This window comes from Pelobates fuscus, chromosome 7 (genome assembly GCF_036172605.1).
Source record: "Pelobates fuscus isolate aPelFus1 chromosome 7, aPelFus1.pri, whole genome shotgun sequence".
NCBI lineage: Eukaryota > Metazoa > Chordata > Amphibia > Anura > Pelobatidae > Pelobates > Pelobates fuscus.
The window spans coordinates 192,447,207-192,467,980 of NC_086323.1; the positions used below are offsets into that span (position 1 = coordinate 192,447,207).

At 43.3% G+C, this 20,774-nt stretch overlaps 1 protein-coding gene across 2 annotated transcripts in view; it reads left to right on the forward strand.

The window, feature by feature from the left end:
* Nucleotides 1–16,623, forward strand: part of LOC134568419 (zinc finger protein 850-like) — an 81,955-nt gene extending 65,332 nt beyond the window's left edge. The window contains exons 1-2 of one of the 2 annotated variants that reach the window (XM_063426997.1): nucleotides 11,671–12,331; nucleotides 12,467–16,623. In XM_063426997.1, the coding sequence (XP_063283067.1) occupies nucleotides 12,268–12,331; nucleotides 12,467–14,802 (2,400 nt within the window). In that variant the 5' untranslated portion in view covers nucleotides 11,671–12,267 and the 3' untranslated portion in view covers nucleotides 14,803–16,623. Of the gene's footprint in view, nucleotides 1–11,670; nucleotides 12,332–12,466 lie in introns of those variants that run through there. The other variant, XM_063426998.1, reaches the window with a different exon arrangement.
* Nucleotides 16,624–20,774: the final 4,151 nt, after the last annotated feature.

The following is a 20,774-nucleotide window of genomic DNA, read 5'->3' on the forward strand; positions in this document are numbered from 1 at the left end:
GAAACTTGCGAGTATAATTGGTTGAATGGAGGTGTGTAAGTAATAGAGAAAGTGATGTTGGTTAAAAAAGTATCAGTAAAATTCTAAGTGTCAAGGGGTGTTTCTTGAGTTGTGTCCAAGAGAGTTTGAGGATTAGTTGATAGTGTCCTGGATCTCTCTGCATGTTCGAATCTGAATCCCCAAACTAACTCTTCCTCTTCCCTTTGTCCTAACTTTTAAAGGGCCAGACTCTCTGTACGTCATTAGTTGTTAAGGCCAATAGGATACGGAAGGTGTGTTCAACCTGCAGATTGCAATTTAGGTATTTGATCCATAGAGGGCAGTCTCGCCTTACTAAACCTTCCTATCCAGGAAAGAGTTAACTTTTCCTGATGACTATTTTGACGTCATTTGGCTTATCTAAAATGACCACCATAACTTACATTTGCTGTCAGTTCAAAGCGTTTGTCTCAGTCTTTGTGGCAACTACTTTTGATCGTAATTTCTAAAATTGACAGTTCTAAACTCAATTTTACCCCTTACTTACAATGGGACCTTGTAAAATTTAGAAAGTAAAATTAATTACTTAGTCTTCTCTTTCACTAATGTCTGTGTTTAGAATTATTTCTATTCCATTAGCATTTAGACAGAGCATTCCATCCCCCTGCTTCATTGCTTATTGTGACGGAATGCTGGCACTCTGACTGAGTACCACGCCAATCGATGCTCCTAGTGCTCACTGAGGACTCCAAGCACTCCAACCGACACCATCAGCACTGCAGACCCCACTTCCAGTGATGCAGCTGTGCCGGGGTCTCGCTGTCTCCACCCACCCTGGACTCAAGGCCAGAAACCAGCTTCCAGTGGGTGAACCTCTCTTTCCCCAGAGAGCAGGAACAAGCTTTTAGCAGAGCTTAGTGAATATACCCTGGGGAGTATAGTGAATATAGCAATCCCCAGAGTGTAGTTTTCCAATCCCCCCAAACATGAGCCAAGGCTTAATGCTGGAACAAGACTTTACTGGAAGTAACAACAACAGGTATTCAAGCTACAGTTTCTTTTCTGCCCTGCTCCCATGCAGGGGAGGGACACACACGTTATCTACAGAGGTTACAGCGCAAACAAAATCGTCCCCTCTGCCTGTGATTCAATTATCTTATACAATAGAAGATTCAATTATCACAGGTAGGAAAAATACAGTTTTTACAGCATATTCATAACTTCTAAAATATACATCACATTCACATAAAAATGATATATTCACAATCAATCCATTCAGGGAAACAACATATCAAAAATGGCATGAATCAGACCAGGGGTTCAGAAGTTAGTAAAGTATCTTTTGAGGCCTGGCTGGCAGCATAGCTATCTGGCCCAAACTGGTTTTACAGAGCCCTCTATCCTGGAGACAATGGGGAACATAATCCACTTATATCCAGGGATAGAAGCAGACTCCATTGAGCACATGTTCCCAGTAAAACACAAAAGGATACAAAAATACATAACTCCTATCATACTGAATTGAACAGGCCAAATCTCCCAGGGTCCATAGTCACAGGGCAAGAGGCAGGCAAGCAGTCCTCTCCAGGCACAAGTGGCGAAGGGCACTTCGTCACAGTAATAAATCCATGGATAAAGTAGCAGGGAGGGAAAGTACTGAATGAATGGAGGGGGATTCTTCACACTTATCACTTGGCTTGTTTATATAATGCATTCCTTAGCTCAGGCTAGTGGCTAGTTACAGAAAGTAAGAAGAAATTATGTGTCTTTGTTGGCCTGAAGATCCAAAATGGAGTCCGCTCTGCTCTGAGTGACTCTGGCAATATACACTTTTAATTTCTATCTTTATGTCTGTCGATATAAAAATCCTGACAGTATCTCGGTGTCCATTCAATGAATTCTGGAAACTGACCTTTCCAAATTGGAAAGAAGAGGCGCCTGATCACCGCCTCAATAGCTAGCCTGTTTAGCATAGGTCTGTTTGTCCGGCTGAATTCTGGTGTATATATGTTCAGTCAGATTCCGGTTTCTGGACTAGTTTAACTCTGTTGTATATTCCGTTCAATAGATCGCAGATTCTGGAGTGAGTAGACTAGTTGAATTCTGTTGTAAACTTAGCTCCACACTTCGAGATCTAGTGAACTATTTGATTAACTGAACTCCAGTATAAGCTCTGTTCAGTTAAGAACATAGTCTCCAAAAATACTGTATTAGTTAAACCCTGATGTGTATATATATAGAAGGCGTATGCCTGAAGTTGTGGGAGGGATTTTGTGCCTATTTAAACCCAGCTAATCCCCTTACTCACCTGTCTGCGACGAAATTCGCTTTAATTTCCGTTTTCACAGACCTCTGACGTCAATCTGCCGCGACGCTCATACACAGCCCGCCGGTTTTCGTGAGTATCTTTCATCCGCATGGAGGCCATTCGGCGGTTCGCCCAAACCGTGAGTCCATTCGAATTAATCTTCGTTTTCTGCATACGTTCAGCACACATAAATATTCGTCGGTATGAGTTACCCTGCGCAGCGGCCGGCCATTCGCATTTGCATGAACACTCGGTCGATTTAGCTTTCCACGTGTACTTTGGTCCACGCTAACCGGCTGTGAACTTTGTTTTATTTATTTACGTGCACTTTATGCTATCTCGAACGCAACCAATGGTGATATATACAGTGTAAATAATCCTGTCGTTTACATGTTTTTGTTGGTGATCAAGTCACTTTAAGTCATTAATAATCACAAAAAACTGTGGTAAACAGGCATATATTTATAAATGATAAAATTAAGGCACTCTATAATTTCTACTCACACCAAATACAATCTGCATCTCCCATTAGTCTCAACCATTGCGGATAGGGTTTATGGGAGCTATAGTTTGTCACTGATTGGAGGGATGATGTTACGGAAAGCAGATTTGCGAGGTTTATCAACTAAGCAGTGAATTCTAGTGATGTGACAAGCTGTTTGCTCAATTCACAGTAAAGTAGCGCAGACAGGTAGGCTAAGGGGGTGAATATTTGAAGTAGGCATTTCCCCCTTTATCTTGCACGTGGTTTATCAGCGGGTGGTGCACTGACCCTTCGTAATATGTAACTCCATTAACCTCTGTCTCCTAAACACTTCATAATTAGCTCGCTGACATAATGGATGAGTTTAAACTTTCCCTATCTCCTGTGCATGCCTGTTTTGCATCCTATTCAAATGTATCAATACCACTCCCCAGACCAGGGGAGCCGTCACTTGGCACTCCCGCTGCACCTCCAGCACGCCGGCAGTATACAATGCGCAGCTGTAGGTGGTTTTATGCTCAGGTTCGTTTAGAATGCAAGCCCCATGTTTATATTTTACAGCCTCTATAGCTTTTATGGGATGATCCTCCCCGAACCAGAAGGTGGCTGCATTGTACAGTGGACGCTGGGAATGTAGACTAGTTGTGGTTACGAAATAAATTCAGCAATACTGTGGAAACATAGTTCCCTGGGGTCCCACTTTGCTCAGGGTAGTCCTGACATTGAAACAGATAGTTGGCCAATATCCTGGTATTTTTCAGTCATCGTCCGTGGCTAATTTCTAATTGAACATTTTGTCTGATTTAGTCAAGCTGTGATTTTAGTTGACGGTATCTTAAACACCGTCGTTCCCGCATAACCGGTTATGACTTGTTTCCCATTTAAAACGTTTGTTCCTCGTTTAGTGGTATTCCTTTTTACTTATGTCCGTTCTCACAGGGGGGCTGTTTGAGGCGGATACTAGCCCTTCCTTAGTTCATTTCTGCCTAGAATACTACTAGACTCATTCTGTGCTACCTGCAAGGCACAGACTCAGAGCCGCAAACACGCTGCATACTGATAGTCTTGGTATAACAGTTGCACTGTCTGTTTACTGGGTAGGAAGGTGATCCCCTTCTTCTCCCCACACCCCTTCTCCCATTGTCTGCCCATCGTCTGTACACAGTTGCGCATTAACGGTAATAACATCTTGATAGAGGGTTTCAGTACACGGAGTGAATGCTCCCCTCGGTCAGCGCAGCATCTTGCGTTAAATCAACTAACCCGGCGTACTCCTACGCAGTCGGGCACTTCTGTTACTGGACCCGTGCGTCTAAGTTCCCGTCGCGCTTTTGGTATGCGTACCTCGGCAAAGGTAAGTACACGTTTTTAACTGTACTATGTACAAGATCAGCGTTTGTACATAAAAAAAAAAAAAAAAATTTACATGTCTATTCATACTACGTTTCAAATCAGGGCCACGATTTGGGCACCTCGAGCCCCGAGGGCTCTACATTACCATCGTAAACGCATTCTAGTTTATACGTCCCGACCGTCTGGACCCCAGTTTCAGTCAAGCCGTACGATCCTCACTCATTACAACCCACGTTTCGTTCAAGGTTATGTCCTCTCTCACTATCCAACCTTCCATCTTAGTTAGCTACCGCTGGCTGTTAGGTTCCTAGGTGTCCACTAGTTATTATTCCCCCTGGCTTCTTTGCCATAGGTTAGTGGTCCCGCGAGGCCAACACCCATCCTCATACTTGGAGGTACTATGCCCCTCGGGCCAAATCATAGTTAGTCGCCTCGCATTGTGGCATAGAGAGGGCCTCATCCGTCACTCCCATTCTATCTTATGCTTAACTGTCACCGAGAGGCCGACACCCCGCCACCTCATTCAGTGGCCACGCTACCCCCTCACGCCAACGCATAGATAGAGCCTCTCAAGCCGCTTGGCAACTAGCAGGGCCTCACCTGTCACCAATCTAGTGTAATCGTTTCGCCGCATTGCGGCACTAGCTAGTCGGCCAGCACACACGCACTCACGCTCCTAGTACGCTGGGGGGGGGGGGGGCGGCACACCCCAGACCCGTCAAGCATAATCACTATGTTTTAGATCCTATAACCGCTTCAGGTATCCTAGCGCTTTATTTCCCGCCTTAGTTTCGATCGTGCGTTACATACTCCTACATTGATGCAAAATAGTATTTCAGTACTATCGTACTCGGCTGCTCCGGTGCTTTCCATACGTTATCTCTTACGGGCAATGGGTCTGCTAGATGCTTAGTTCTAGCAGTACGAGGATACCTATATATATATATATATATATATATATATATATATATATATATATATATATATTACCCCAACCTGTCGCTCACTGACGGTCCTTAGGTACCACGTACACTACGTGCCCAGACCAAGCTAGTAGACACCAAGACCAGCGGTTCCTCCAACAACTTGTTTCAGGCATTTCTTACTTATATTCAGTCAAATAGGTATGTTTCACGTTGCCCTCCACATTGCACGTCGTACAGATTTGGCCTCGTATTGGACCATCGTCGGGTCCTCCAGGCGCTGACGTGACGTACAGTTACTGCTTCCGGACTCATGTATTACGGATATACCGTTCATTTCTTCGCAAGTTTTTGGGGGCACTTTGGTACATTGAGTTCTAAATTACCGTTTATCGTCTCATACTACCACTCTATTTTCACGTCGGCGTCACTTATACAAGCAATGCAGGATAAGCTCTAGCGATCTGATTGGACCGGGTGAACGGAATTCCCACTTGTTTCGTATCGAACATCGTGGCATCACTCCGCCTCCATTTTGGCCAAACAAATACAATTCGAATCCTTAATCTACTAATTAGGGACCTGTCTGCACGCCTGACATTCTGAAAATGTTTAAAAATATATATATTTTTTTCATTTGAAGATAATTGAGTTGATACAGTAATTATGTTTAAAGTAAAGAAAGAGTAGAGAGAGTGTGTCAGGTTGCTGAACATTCGTGGGGGGTAACCCCTTGGTATAAATTAGCTGAAACAAGGAGGAAAATAGTGCAAGAAGTCTATAGAAGGGGGAAAAAAAGAGAGATATCTAACAAGAAACCCAAATGGGTTCTTGGGTTCTTGGGTAGAACATTGGCTTAAAAACAAAGTACAAAGAGTGGTCATTAATGGTAAATTTTCAAACTGGACAGAGGTGGCAAGTGGTGTCCCTCAGGGATCTGTTCTGGGACCCCTTCTATTTAACATGTTTATAAATGATCTTGAAGACAGCATTGAAAGTCAACGTATACCCTTAATGGAAGCGAATTAGGGATAACAACACACGAAAATGACTTTGGAATTGTTATAGACAACAAACTATGCAACAATGTGCAATGTCAATCAGCAGTGGCCAAGGCCAGTAAGGTATTGTCATGCATGAGAAAGGGCATTCATTCTCGGGACGAGAATATCATTTCGCCTCTTTATAAATCACTGGTAAGACCCCATATTGAATATGCTGTGCAATTTTGGGCACCTGTTCTAAAGAAGGATATTATGGCACTAAAAAAAGTGCAGAGGCGGGCTACAAAGTTAATAAAAGGAATGGAACATATCAGCTATGAAGAAAGGTTAACAAATTTAAACCTATTTAGTTTAGAAAAACGTCACCTGAGAGGGGATATAACATTATACAAAATATTCGGGGCCAATACAATCCATTGTGTAGAAATCTATTCACAAACCGGACTTTACATAGGACACAAGGCTATGCGTTTAGACTGGAGGAAAGAAGATTTCGTCTAAGGCAAAGGAAAGGTTTTTTTACTGTAAGAACAATCAAGATGTGGAATTCTCTGCCTGAAGAAGTGGTTTTATCAGAGTCCATACAGATGTTCAAACGGCTACTAGATGCATACTTGCAAGAACAGAATATTCAAGGATATAATCTTTCTATATAGGGTAATAACTGCTTGATCCAAGGATAAATCTGACTGCCATTCTGGGGTCAAGAAGGAATTTTTTTCCTAGACTGTTGCAAAATTGTGCTTCAAACTGTTTTTTTTGCCTTCTTGTGGATCAACAGCAAAAAACAAATGTGAGGTAGGCTGAACTTGATGTACGCAAGTCTCTTTTCAGCTATGTAACTATGTAACATGTCTACCTAACTAAACATTGTAAGATCATCAAGTAAGGTGGCTAAACCGGGGGAAAATAATGAAATATAGCGGCTGCAGCATGATCCCCTCCACCCTCTTGTTAATAAGCAGTCCCAACGCGCGTTTTGCCCTTTGAAGAGCCGATACTCGGCGAAAAAGCCCTTTGGTGTCAATTAAAGAGAGATCTTCTTGACCATCAACACGTAGTCTTGTCTCGTGATTGGAGGGGACAACTATATTCACACTGTGGATTGCTATACTCTTTATACTCCCCTGAGCTTTAATCACTTAGCTCTTTTAAAAGCTTGTTCCTGATAATGCTCTCTTGTAGGAGAGGTCTTCACCACACGGTCCTGGAGGACAGAGGCTGATCCAGGGTGGATGGAAGACGGCGAGACTCCAGTTAAGCTATGACGGTTGTGGAGTCTGCGGTAGTTGTTGTGTCTGGTGCGGTGCTAGTGGTCCTCAACGCAAGCTAGGACGCGTCCATCAACGGAGGGTACTCGATCGGAGTACGGGGTGTTCCATACAGCCACCGCCAGGTGTTTGAAAGAAAAATAGCGGCAACTTCGACTACTTAGACTGTTGCTGAAGTGCCCCTTCAAAAGTGTAAATCTGTTCTAATAGAAGTCCTAGAGGCAGAAATAGTGCCTTAGAACCAAATAAGTCACAGGGGCCATAGTCACAAGGTAAAAGGCTGGCAAGTAGTGTTCGAAAACCCATTGGCACCTCTCCTTGTAGGATGCTTTGCTGCTGGGGAGTGAGAACGGTTGTCTCCTTTCTCTGTAACTCCAGCTGCAGCTGGGGATCTGGGCTTTCATCACACACCTTCCCTTCCAGGGGGAGACTAACCAGGTACCTGACCTTCTGTCGGTCGGTGCCTGATTTAGTCGAGCAACCCACCTACAACAAGCAAGTACTGAACCTGGTGACTCCTGTAGCCTGTTTCGGTTCTGTATGGCCCCAAGGGTTACGTGGACCGCTGGTATTCTCTGTTCCTTGGTTGCCCTCTTGCTTGGAGTTGAAGTCACCTGGTGGGTAGAGACCAGCGGTGTTCTGCCCTGCAGCCAGCGGTACAGCTGGGTAGTGGAGTGAGTATCTAGTTCTTGGTTCAAGGACCAGGGGAGGGCAGAGGCTGCCCTGGTGCCAGTGCTTCTGCTGTGGGAACGGGTACATAGTCCTGCCATGTAAGAAAGGGAAAGTTAGGTCAGCGGCCAGCAGCTCTCTGCCCTGATGCTAGCTCTTCTGCTGCAGTGGGAGGGGGCAGTGTGTTTTACAGTCTCATTTACTGACCCCAGTACCTGGTTGGCAGTTGGCTGTAGCGGGGAGAAATCGCTTACCCCCTCCTCCTGGTACTCAGGCATGGTTAGTTTTGGATCTGGACCGGCCGTCCAGCATCCCTATAACTCCAGTACAGAGACCTCGGTCCCATCTGCACTACTGGGGTCAGGGTTGCTGCACCCCGGTAGCTGGGGAAAGAGACCAGCTGTCTCCTCTCTTGATATCTCCGGCTGCTACTGGGGGAGAGAGACCGGTTATCACTCTCCGCTGGGGAGTGAGACCAACCATTTTCACTCCCTGTAACTTAGTCTGCCGCCTGGGAGAGAGACCGATTGGCTCCTCTCCCTGTAGGATGCACTGCTGCTGTAGATTGAGACCGGTTGTCTCCTTTCTCTGTAACTCCAGCTGCAGCTGGGGATCTGGGCTGGCTGCCCAGCGTCCCTGTAGGACCAATTTCGAGTCCTCCCAGGACCAGTCCATGAGGTCCCATACCTCGGGTACCTCAGTTTGTTGTTGGGCAGGGAGACCAGTTGTCCCGTCTCCCAATAACATATTCGCCCGCTGGGGAGGGAGACCTACTGTCTCCTCTCCTGGTAATATAGGCTGCCGCTGGGGAGAAGGACCGACTGTCCCTGCTCCCAGTAACTCCAACTGTAGTTGGGGATCTAGGCCTGGCTGCCCAGTATCCCTGTAGGGCTGGTGGAGAGAGCACAGTCCCATCTCCACCTACCAACTGGGAAGCTTCCCAGTACCTTTTGCTGAGGTCTGGATCGGCCATCTGGCTCTCTTGCGGTGCCTGCAGGGTATATTGTGACCAACTGGAGCTGAGCACCTGTTGGTTTTCCTGCTCCAGATTCCATTCCCGGGTGACCAGATGGGTCAGGTCTTAGGTCGATAGCTCTAGGCATGTCTTCATGGTAGTCATGGAAGTCCCAAAAACGGGACTCTGTAGCAGTCCCAAAGTCTGGGTGGACAAATAGTTCCCAGAACAAGCCAGGGCCATCGTAAACCTCACCCTCTGGTTTGTCGTATTTAGCGATCCCTGGAACACGCTGAACCATAGTTCACTCCACATTAGCAGCTCTAGTTCCTTCACGAACTCCCCCAGGGGCTGCTCACCCAGAAGAGGCATCCTCGTGCCTGTGTAGTTGTTGCTCCCTGCTGGAAAGACGTTCACCTGGCCAACGCTGTACACCCTCCAGGGTTTCGTCCCACAGCCCTTTTCTGGCATCCTCTCTAATCCAACAAGTTGCTTCTAATACCGGCCCATACTCTCGGTTCAAGCGGCTCTGCACCCTCTAGTGAAACTCCTCCTCAACTTCGAATGCTGTCCAAGGACTAGCTGGTTCCATATGGCTGTACGTACGGATGCTGCATAGTGGTGGGCTCTATCCCTCCATATAAAACCGTAATGATTCCGGTGTCTCCAGGAGTCTGTATCTTTCCCTAGGAAGTCATGCCACCAAATGTGACAGAGGCTCCTAGTGCTCACCAAGGATCATCAGCACCGCACCGGACACCATGAGCACTGCAGACCTCACAACTGCCGCAGCTTGGTTGGGGTCTCTCCGTCTTCTACCCACCTTGAACCTACGACAAGGCTCCAGGTTCCAGTCGGTAACCCTCTCCTCCAAGAGAGTATAGCAGAATCAGCTGTAGAGTTCTTACAAGAGCTGGTAGAATCCAAGGGAGTATACAGATTTTAGCAATCCCTGAAGTGATTATAGCTGTTCCCTACAACACGAGGCAAGGCTGCGAGTTGAGTGTAAGAAGTCTGAAGGCTTTTTGGTACAGGTTTGATTTTTATACAACTTTTCTGGCCAGAGGCACACCCACTGGACCTGATGGGGAACTGGGACACAAGGGACACAAACTAATAAAAACATTGTGACAATGTCTGTGTGACGAAGTGCCCTTCGCCACTTGTGCCTGGAGAGGACTAATTGCCAGCCTCTTGCCATGTGACTATGGTCACTGGGAGACTTTGCCAGTTAAAAAACACTATTTAGACTTATTGGTGTTTAAAATATAACTACACGCTTGGGGATTGCTATATTCAAACTATACTGCCCAGGGTAAGCTCTTGTAAGAGCTTTTCTGGATTACAAGAGAGGGCTGCCTACTGGAAGCTGGATCCTAGCCTTGGGTCCAGGGTGGGTGAAGGACGGCAAGACCCCAGCGTATCACTGGAAGTGGGGCCTGCAGTGCTGATGGTGTTGGTTGGAGTGCTTGGAGTCCTCGGCAAGCGCAAGGAGCATCGATTGGCGGAGGTACTTGGTCGGAGTGCCAGCGGTTCCGTCACAGTCTGACATTCCTACATACAATAAACTATCCCTCACCTATATAATGCTATAATTAAAGGACCACTCTAGGCACCCAGACCACTTCAGCTTAATGAAGTGGTCTGGGTGCCAGGTCCAGCTAGGGTTAACCCATTTTTTTTATAAACATAGCAGTTTCAAAGAAACTGTTATGTTTATGAATGGGTTAATCCTTCCTCCAATTCCTCTAGTGGCTGTCTCACTGACAGCCGCTAGAGGCGCTTGCGTGATTCTCACTGTGAAAATCAGTGATCGCACGCAAGCGTCCATAAGATAGCATTGTAAATGCTTTCCTATGCGACCGGCTGAATGCGTGTGCAGCTTTTGCCGCGCGTGTGCATTCAGCCAGAAGGGGCGGAGAGGAGGAGGAGAGGAAAAAGGTAAGTTTTAACCCCTTTCCTCTCCCCAGAGCCGGGCGGAGGGGGTCCCAGAGTATGTTTTCCTGTCACTATAGTGGTCCTTTAAGGCAGATAATGCATTCCACAGGCAGAAACCCCCCCCCCCCCCCCCCACATTTATACAAAGTTCAATAAGTACCCCAAAATACAAAATATCTCCATGTCACATCCCCTGATAGCCCTGATCTGGGTGAACAACATATCCTAAAATCACCCAGATCAGAGCAGGGGTTCAACAATTCCTGGAAGTCTATTTTTGACTGACTGCATGCATGGTTTCATGCCCAAAACACTTCCAGAGAATTCGACTGTGCAGCCGCTCTATTTAACCTGTCGAAATTGCCATTCAAATTGTCGAACAGCGTCCGACTCCCATTGAAGTTCCCGGGAAGATAACTTTTAAGCAGATTTCGTGCCGTTGCATATCCAAATTTAGTTCCAGAGGCAGAAATAGTGCCTTACAACCAAATAAGTCACAGGGTCCATAGTCACAAAGTAAAAGGAGTCCTCAAACAAACACAATATCAGTAATCTAGAATAACATACCATTGAACAACTTCCCAGTGCTTTGAAATTCAGCGTCTCTTTAATCCGAATTCTCCCCTCCATCTCACTAATATTGATAAGTACACATATTTATACCCTAGATTTTAAATTAGGTCATGTTAGGGAATTTGGATAACAGATAAACAAACCTAATCTACCTTAACTTGGAAAGGAGATGAGACCAATGTTTGGACTAAAACTTAAGGTTATAACGCATACAAAGCCCTGACTTGGTTTCACATTGACCCAGGACAAAATTACGTCTTAGTCAACCTATCTTTTTTATGTATCTGGGTAAGACGTCCAATTGATAAGAAAAATAACATTGTATTTCAGACAATATTTTCCATTTCTAACAACTTGTCAGTTTGCAAAACCTCTTAAAGACAAAGTACACAGTTTACAAAACTTTTCATTCTAAAATCCTACAGTATTTGAAAATGTCCATAGCAACAGTTAGTAAGGAGCCTCAATGCAATAATGTGCCACATTCCAACTGATGAAGCCAGATTTGTGGTGAAACACATCTTGGATGCTTTTATTATGGATGTTAATATTATTTTATGGTGTTTAATAAAGGGGGACGTGCTTTGGGTACATTTGATTATTTCCAATCTTTTTCTTCATTGACCTGGCGGTGGTTAAGGAGTAATGTACTTCCCATCACAAAGCACTGTAGACCTGGAGCCGGTCCCATAGGCTCCTGATAAGGTGAGCAGTTTTGTTGCATGCATTGTGCTTATAACTCAAGGTAAAGCACTATATTCATTGTCTCTTGTTTGGATGTCCTGACAGCATCTGTCATAAGGAGAAGGGATGTACACTGCCATAACAGTACAAAGGCTGCTGTGTTTGGAGCTAACTTTAGGACTCTACTCATGTGAGTTTGAAATCGTACATCTGCATATAGTTTACAAATCTGCCATTATAGAGTTGCTCTATTGTGTTTATTCTTTTTTTTTGCTTTTTGAGAGATCACTGCAATTTCCTTTAACTCCCAGTATATTTCTTTCAGGTGTATTTGTCAGGAGAAGTGACAAGATCAGAAATACTAGAATCAAGGCTATGAAGAAATCTTTTAATAACAGAACCAAGGAGTCTAACTCTGACAAATCAAGCATTTTCTCAGATACCTATATGTTCTCAAAGGAGACAGTAAACATAAACCCCAAACCTTTCTCATGTTCTGAATGTGGAAAATGTTTTAGTCACCTTTCAAGACTTGTTAGACATCAGAGAACTCACACAGGAGAGAAACCGTTCTCATGTTCTGAATGTGGAAAATGTTTTGGGCGACATTCAAATCTTGTCATTCATCAGAGAATTCACACAGGAGAGAAACCGTTCTCATGTTCTGAATGTGGAAAATGTTTTGTTCGACCTTTGCAACTTGTCAGTCATAAGAGAACTCACACAGGAGAGAAACCGTTCTCTTGTTCTGAATGTGGAAAATGTTTTGTCTCTAAAGCAAATCTTGTCCGTCATCAGATAACTCACACAGGAGAGAAACCGTTCTCGTGTTCTGAATGTGAAAAATGTTTTGTCGCTAAAGCAGATCTTGTCCGTCATCATAGAACTCACACAGGAGAGAAACCGTTCTCATGTTCTGAATGTGGAAAATGTTTTGGGCGACATTCAAATCTTGTCAGTCATCAGAGAATTCACACAGGAGAGAAACTGTTCTCATGTTCTGAATGTGGAAAATGTTTTGTTCGACTTTCGCAACTTGTCAGTCATCAGAGAACTCACACAGGAGAGAAACCGTTCTCTTGTTCTGAATGTGAAAAATGTTTTGTCGCTAAAGCATATCTTGTCCATCATCAGAAAACTCACACAGGAGAGAAACCATTCTCGTGTTCTGAATGTGGAAAATGTTTTGTCACCAAAGCACTGCTTTTCCGTCATATAATAACTCACACAGGAGAGAAACATTTCTCTTGCTCTGAATGTGGAAAAAAATTTGGGCGACATTCAGTACTTGTGAGTCATCAGAGAATTCACACAGGAGAGAAACCATTCTCATGTTCCGAATGTGGAAAATGTTTTGTCACCAACACAGTGCTGCTCGTTCATAAGAGAACTCACACAGGAGAGAAACCATTCTCATGTTCTGAATGTGGAAAATGTTTTGTTGGTAAACCAGATCTTGTCATTCATCAGAGAATTCACACAGGAGAGAAACCGTTCTCATGTTCTGAATGTGGAAAATGTTTTGTTCGACCTTCACATCTTGCCAGTCATCAGAGAACTCACACAGGAGAGAAACCATTCTCTTGCTCTGAATGTGGAAAAAAATTTGGGCAACATTCAGTACTTGTGAGTCATCAGAGAACTCACACAGGAGAGAAACCATTCTCATGTTCTGAATGTGGAAAATGTTTTGGACGACATTCAGAACTTGTCATTCATCAGAGAATTCACACAGGAGAGAAACCATTCTCATGTTCTGAATGTGGAAAATGTTTTGGGCGACATTCACAACTTGTCATTCATCAGAGAACTCACACAGGAGAGAAACCATTCTCATGTTCTGAATGTGGAAAATGTTTTGGGCGACATTCACAACTTGTCATTCATCAGAGAACTCACACAGGAGAGAAACCATTCTCATGTTCTGAATGTGGAAAATGTTTTGGGCGACATTCACAACTTGTCATTCATCAGAGAACTCACACAGGAAAGAAACCGTTCTCATGTTCTGAATGTGGAAAATGTTTTTTCACCAACACATTGCTGCTCCTTCATAAGAGAACTCACACAGGAGAGAAACCATTCTCATGTTCCGAATGTGGAAAATGTTTTGTCACCAACACAGTGCTGCTCGTTCATAAGAGAACTCACACAGGAGAGAAACCATTCTCATGTTCTGAATGTGGAAAATGTTTTGTCACCAACGCAGTGCTTGTCAGTCATCAGAGAACTCACACAGGAGAGAAACCATTTTCATGTTCTGAATGTGGAAAATGTTTTGGGCAACATTCACAACTTGTCCGTCATCAGACAACTCACACAGGAGAGAAACCATTCTCATGTTCTGAGTGTGGGAAATGTTTTTTTTCCAAAGCAGAGCTGGTCCATCATCAGAGAACTCACACGGGAGAGAAACCGTTCTCATGTTCTGAATGTGGAAAATGTTTTAGGCAACATTCAAAACTTGTCATTCATCAGAGAACTCACACAGGAGAAAAAACATTCTCATGTTTTGAATGTGGAAAATGTTTTGTCACCAACACAATGCTTCTCCTTCATAAGAGAACTCACACAGGAGAAAAACAGTTCTCATGTTCTGAATGTGGAAAATGTTTTGGGCGACATTCACAACTTGTCAGTCATCAGAGAACTCACATGTGAGATGATTTTATAATTAATCTATGGCTTAACATAGGAATAAAAACTTATTTTGTGAATTTTTCTAATGCTGACGCAATAAATAGTAACTTTGATAGTAGCAGGAAATGTACATATGATGCAATGGTATTGTGGCAACCCAATGCTATAATTCGAACGGCGCCTAACCTCTGCTGTACTTGGTTGTGAACTCGCCAGCAACTCAGTATCCAATCCAGGAGACTTTGTGGTTGTATGTTCTGGCTGTTACAAAGTAATACACTTCAATGAATATGGTTCCTCAGTATGACTTAAAGTTGCCTGATTCGAACCAAGACCTCAGCAAAGAGACAAGACACACGCTTCTTGCTGGCAACTTGTAGTATCACTATTTCTGATCTCCAGTTTTTATTTTTAAAAAAAATCACAGCACACACATGAAATGTATTTACAAGTTATTCATACCAATAAGAATATGATCTGGGATAGGAGACCAGAGCTCTGACTGAGCAATGTTGTAACGGCTACCCCAGTGGAGAGGGGGTATCAGCCTTTGGAGACGTCCTTTTTCCCGGCAAGATGCTGATTTCTATCAGCTGGATGCAAGTAGAGAGAGAGAGATGTAGAGCTCTGAAAAGAGCTAGTGATTAGCTTAGCAGGTTCCCTTTCAATAACGAGACAAAGCTACGTTTTTAAGGGTAAAGTAGAATCCATTCAGGGGTTCCAGATGTATAAAAAAGGTCTCTTTGGACCGATTGCACGCCTGTTTGCAAGCCCAAAACAGTTCCACAGATTCAGACTGTGCAGTCGGTCTATTTCTGCCCTGAAAAATGGCAAAGTCCCATCCGAAGGCGGCGGTCGAAGTTAAACCGGGGTTGTGTTTCAGTGATGTTCGATGGTCTCATAGAGGTTTATTTGACACCAGAGTGACTAAGTCCCATTCGAACGGGTGTTCTAATCTTCGAACTGGACTTAGTCTCCAGCCGCAGTGCCGTAGGGGTAGGGGAAGGTACAGGTCAGCAGTGTTCGTTCCAATGTGTGGCCAATTTCTGTTCCAGGGATTTGACGGCACACACCGCTGACCGCGTTCGACTGGATTAAAATGTCCGCTGCCACGTGTTCGAATGGCGGCCTCTTTGACTACTTCGGCACTTAGGCTGTATTCCGAAGTGCAATATCAAACATACCAATCGTTTGTACAAAACAGTTAAAGGACCAGACATAATCTTGGTTCTTTAGGCACAGGCAATGTGGAAGATGGTAAACCAAACAAAACGGTAGCAGTTCCCAGGCAACATGGTAGGGGGTTGTTACAAATGTAAATTTGCTAATTATCCCCTGACTTCCTTTATTCTTATACCAGAACACAATATCCTTGGAAATTCCAAGAGAAAGGCTAGTTTCCCCAACCCCCATGTTAATACAGACTTCAAGCAAAGTTTGTGTTTACCTCTAATTCTCTAAGGTTTTTTTTTCCCTTAGGGCATACATACAATGCACCTAAGACTATAACCAATAAATATATACCAATTGTATTAAATATTCTAATCAGTCAACTCATAATTTGGAGTCCAATTTTTAGCCTTCTGAAAAATATTTAATGAGCTTTTTAAATATATGCAATTAATATTGTAATGGAAATATAATGTAAGATACATTGACCCCAGGCTCAATCTATTAAGATGATCGAGTGTCCAGTTTGTTTTTACTTTCATGTTATGCTTTCTAACTTTTAGTCTAGTTTCGACCGTCTGACAAATAAGCACAAGTAAGCATAACATCATGACTTGTGACATTCTGCAGCTTCCCCCATTAACCCCCCTTCTGATGTCCTAATGTGTGTGTGTGTGTATATATATATATATATATATATATATATATATATATATATATATATATATGTGTGTATATATATATATAAAACTATTGAAATAAATAAATATATGGCTCTTGACAAAGGCGACATGTATCGCCGAAACGCACGTTGGGCATCTATTTAACTAATGCGGATGATTTTATTTTAAGACTATCGAATATTCTCTAGTTGATTTCTCTCTTTAACCCCTTAAGAACCAAACTTCTGGAATAAAAGGGAATCATGACATGTCACACATGTCATGTGTCCTTAAGGGGTTAATCAAAGAGTTTGACGGAGGGATGGGACTTAATTATCAATCTCAACTTTAGGGACACCTTTCCCCAAATCTCCTTTAGTACGATAGCATCTCTGCTCTCTTAAAGCTCTGATATTTGGATACCCTTTTTTTTTTTTTTTTTTTTTTTTTACAGATGCACATTGAGCATTAGCCCGTGATTATTTGGATGAGTTTGGTTTTTGATTACACGAACTGCTTAATTTTCCAGGATATATTCTCGGCAATAACAAGCACCATGGCTATTTAGCTGTTATACCCCTGGACCATTTTATAGCCTGTTCTGTTTAGGCTGTTACCTAATCTTTACGTTATAGTCTATCGTGCTACTCACTTAATTTGTGTCCTACCCCCCTATCTTAACGGGGGATACATTTGTTTATGAATTGGTATCTATCTTCACAATAAGGGTATTTTAATAGTTGCTCGATTTCTTGGTCCATTACCCAGGGACCACTACTATACTACTATATTATTTCCACATATACCCATTTGTCTAATATTAGTCCAGTATATTCCCTCTTAGTCCCTAAGATCATTTATATCAACTGTCTATATTCTTTGCAATAATTTGCAACGTATTATTTAGATACAGTTATTCACTTTGATTATCATTTTAGATTAGCTACTATGAGAAACCTCATGGTCCTATTTTATTGTGTATGGATGCTAGTTTATTTTTCCGTGTTGTTCCTTATGAGGGACTAATAAAGAGTATTTTGTTCTAGCTCTCTGCTTTATATTTAGGCACTGTCCATACATTTGCAGAGCAGCTTTCCAATAAAGGATACAAGGTCTAATAGGGAGGCAGATCTTCTTAATCTGCTACCTGCTAGTTCATCTTTTTTCAACCATTGAAATATGCTTAGTTCTGTAATTTTCTTTTATGGTACAGTGTAACTTCACCCATCCGTTTTTTGGCACGCAAGTCACAAAGCTGTCTTTGCAAAGTAGTATATATTCTGTAAGCTTACACAATAAAATAAGGAAGTAATCTTTGAATCAAAAACTGTCTGGTCTTATTACTTTCTCCGAGCAGCTCGTAATAAAAGTGTCAATTTGGTTTCGATCTGAACATGTCTCCGGCTAAACTAATATCTGTTTCAATTGGTGCTGAACAGCCGGGGAGGAAACGATCCATTCCATCCGGACGAAATACTGGGAAACCGAGGGTTGTAGACAATGACTCTTCTGCTGCAGTGGTAAGAATAATGTTTATTTTTCTACTTATCTAGATTCACTCTCTATTGAGCTCTCTGTGTCCTAAGTCTGGGTGAGTAGGGATTTAAATAGGTCTTCTCCTAAAGAACTTGTTTTCTGTGGTTGGTTATGTTCAGGTGGAATGTGACAGAAATCTTGGAATCTTGAGATAGTAGAATATATCTGTGGGGATCAAGTTTGTTTGCCTTGTCATTTGTTTTATAGCTTTGTAGTTAGAATCCTCCAAGGCACCTCTGTAATCTATACACAGCCTGAGATCCCCCTCTTTCTTAGAAACAAAAAAGAATCCAGCACCAGCAGGGGAAGAGGACCTTCTGATAAATTCCTTCTCTAGGTTCTCCCGAATATACTCTTCCAAAAATTGATTCTCTTTGAGAGAGAGGGTAAACAGTGGCTCTAGGTGGCATAGTCCCTGGCAACAGTTCAATAGGACAGTCTTACGACCACCTTTTTACCAAATACCTCTTTCAAGTCTTGATAGACCTTGGGTACTTCAGTGGACAATGGAGGTAAGACAGGCACATTTATGAAACCCATGAAACTAATCCCAGCTATACATCCTTTAGAGCAAGAAGGACACCACTTGACAATCTCTCCCGATTCCCAATCTATCTGTGGATTATGTTTAAATAACCATGGATACCCCAATACCACAGGGAATGAACGTGAGGAGATAACTTGTAAAACAACGATCTCCTTATGAAGAGCCCCAACCGTCATAAGGACCGGAATAGATTTCTTAGTAATGGAGGGCTCCTCAAGGGGGTCTGGGGGACTGTTGTTTTTTCTCAGAGAGGGATAGAAAAATCTCTCAGAAAAAATCCCATCTATGAAGTTCTCTGCAGCCCCAGAGTCTATAAGTGCATGAGAGTGGATACCCTTACCCTCCCATTTTAAGATGATAGGTAGTAGAAGCCTTTTTTCGTGATTATGTATGGAGGACTCAAGTACACCCAAGGCCAGTCCTCCATGTGGCCTTAGGCGCTGAAGTTTTCTGGCCTTTCTGGACATGATAGACGAAGATGTTCCCTGTTTCCACAATACATACACAACCCCTCTCTCCTTCTATGTTGATGCTCCTCCTCAGTTAACCTTGTCATACCTAATTGCATAGGTTCTGGGATAGCGACCGTCATAGACTCAGAGGGGAGAGTGGAAGCTGGTCTGATAGCCTGTCTTCTGGGCCTCTCTCTGGTGTTTTGCCTGTGTCTAAGCCTCTCATCAATGTGTCCAAGATAGGTAATGAGTTCCTCTAAAGTCTCAGGGACACATCCACAAATGCCTGGTTGTTCCAATGGACTTCCGATGCCAATGAACGGAATTCTAATGCATAATCCATTAGGGAACGGTTTCCTTGTCTTCATCTCAAGAGAGTTCTGGCAGCATTGGCTTTCCTGCCTGGAGGATCAAACTATGAACTGAAGGTAGTCAAAAACAAATGGGTTATTGTTCTCCCAAAGCGGATTTGCCCAAATAAGAGCTCTATCAGTTAGCAGGGTAATGATAAAGCCTATCTTGGCCTATCAGTAGGGCACGCTCTGGGACATAATTCAAACAAAATGCTAACCTGGTTAAGAAACCCTCTACATTTTGATGGATCCCCATTATAATGTATGGGTTTATTTGGGATTAGTGTTATGGCTGTTGTAAAGGATCCTGCTATCCCTGCAGAGCTGATACCTGTAGCTTCTCCCGAAATCCAATCTGAAGTAGAGCAAAGTAGTGCTTATAGCTCCCAATTCCCCAAACATGAGTCGAGACTTCATGAAGGAGTAAAACGATCTGGTTTAATGCTGGCCAAACTCGGCCTTTTATGATGGTCTCCCAGCAAAGAACTCCCACAGGGGACTTTGTGGAAAACTGTGACACAAAATACAGAACCAATCAATGTACAGTACAATTATTAAGCACAGCCACAGTAACATTGAAACTACATCTCTCTAGCCTGGAGATAATTGGCTTAAGTGGTTGGAGAAAACCTAATTATCTCCAGGTAGAGAGAAACATTTGCTTTGTACATTTTCCACACAACTGTATAAAAATAAATAACTATTATTTTCCCGAACGAAGACACCATGTTCAACCCACCCCCAGATAGCTCAGATCTGAGCGCACAATATAGCCGAATAGCGCTCAGATCCCACAAACACAGTTCAAATGCCATACAGTCAAGGCTTTAGTTCACCGGCTGTTCGTGTAAATCCATGCGAAAGGGTTCCATATATTCAGCTATCTGGGGTCGGTCTCATTCACCTGCTAGGAAGTCCCGAAAGAGGTAGCGTTCGTGCCTTACGAGACGAATGAGGTGGAAGTTGGTAAGTTCAGCGGTTTTCGTCCAAAAGAGTGTCCGAAAAGAGTTCCACAATGTCGATGACAAACTACCGCCACGTGTTTGGCAAACGAACGCTGACCACCCTGATATTCAGCAATTAAGCTGCGGTTAACCGCAGCTTCTGGGTGGTTAATGGGCAGCACACTTCACAGGCAGGGTGGTCAGCTGTTCTGCTGTTTACTCTGTATTTTCCACAATATGTGAATGAGCCAAACAGATGAACATTGTAGAAATTACAGTCTATGGCTTCACAAAACAGAGGTTTTGTTACACAGCTCCCCCTTAGTTCC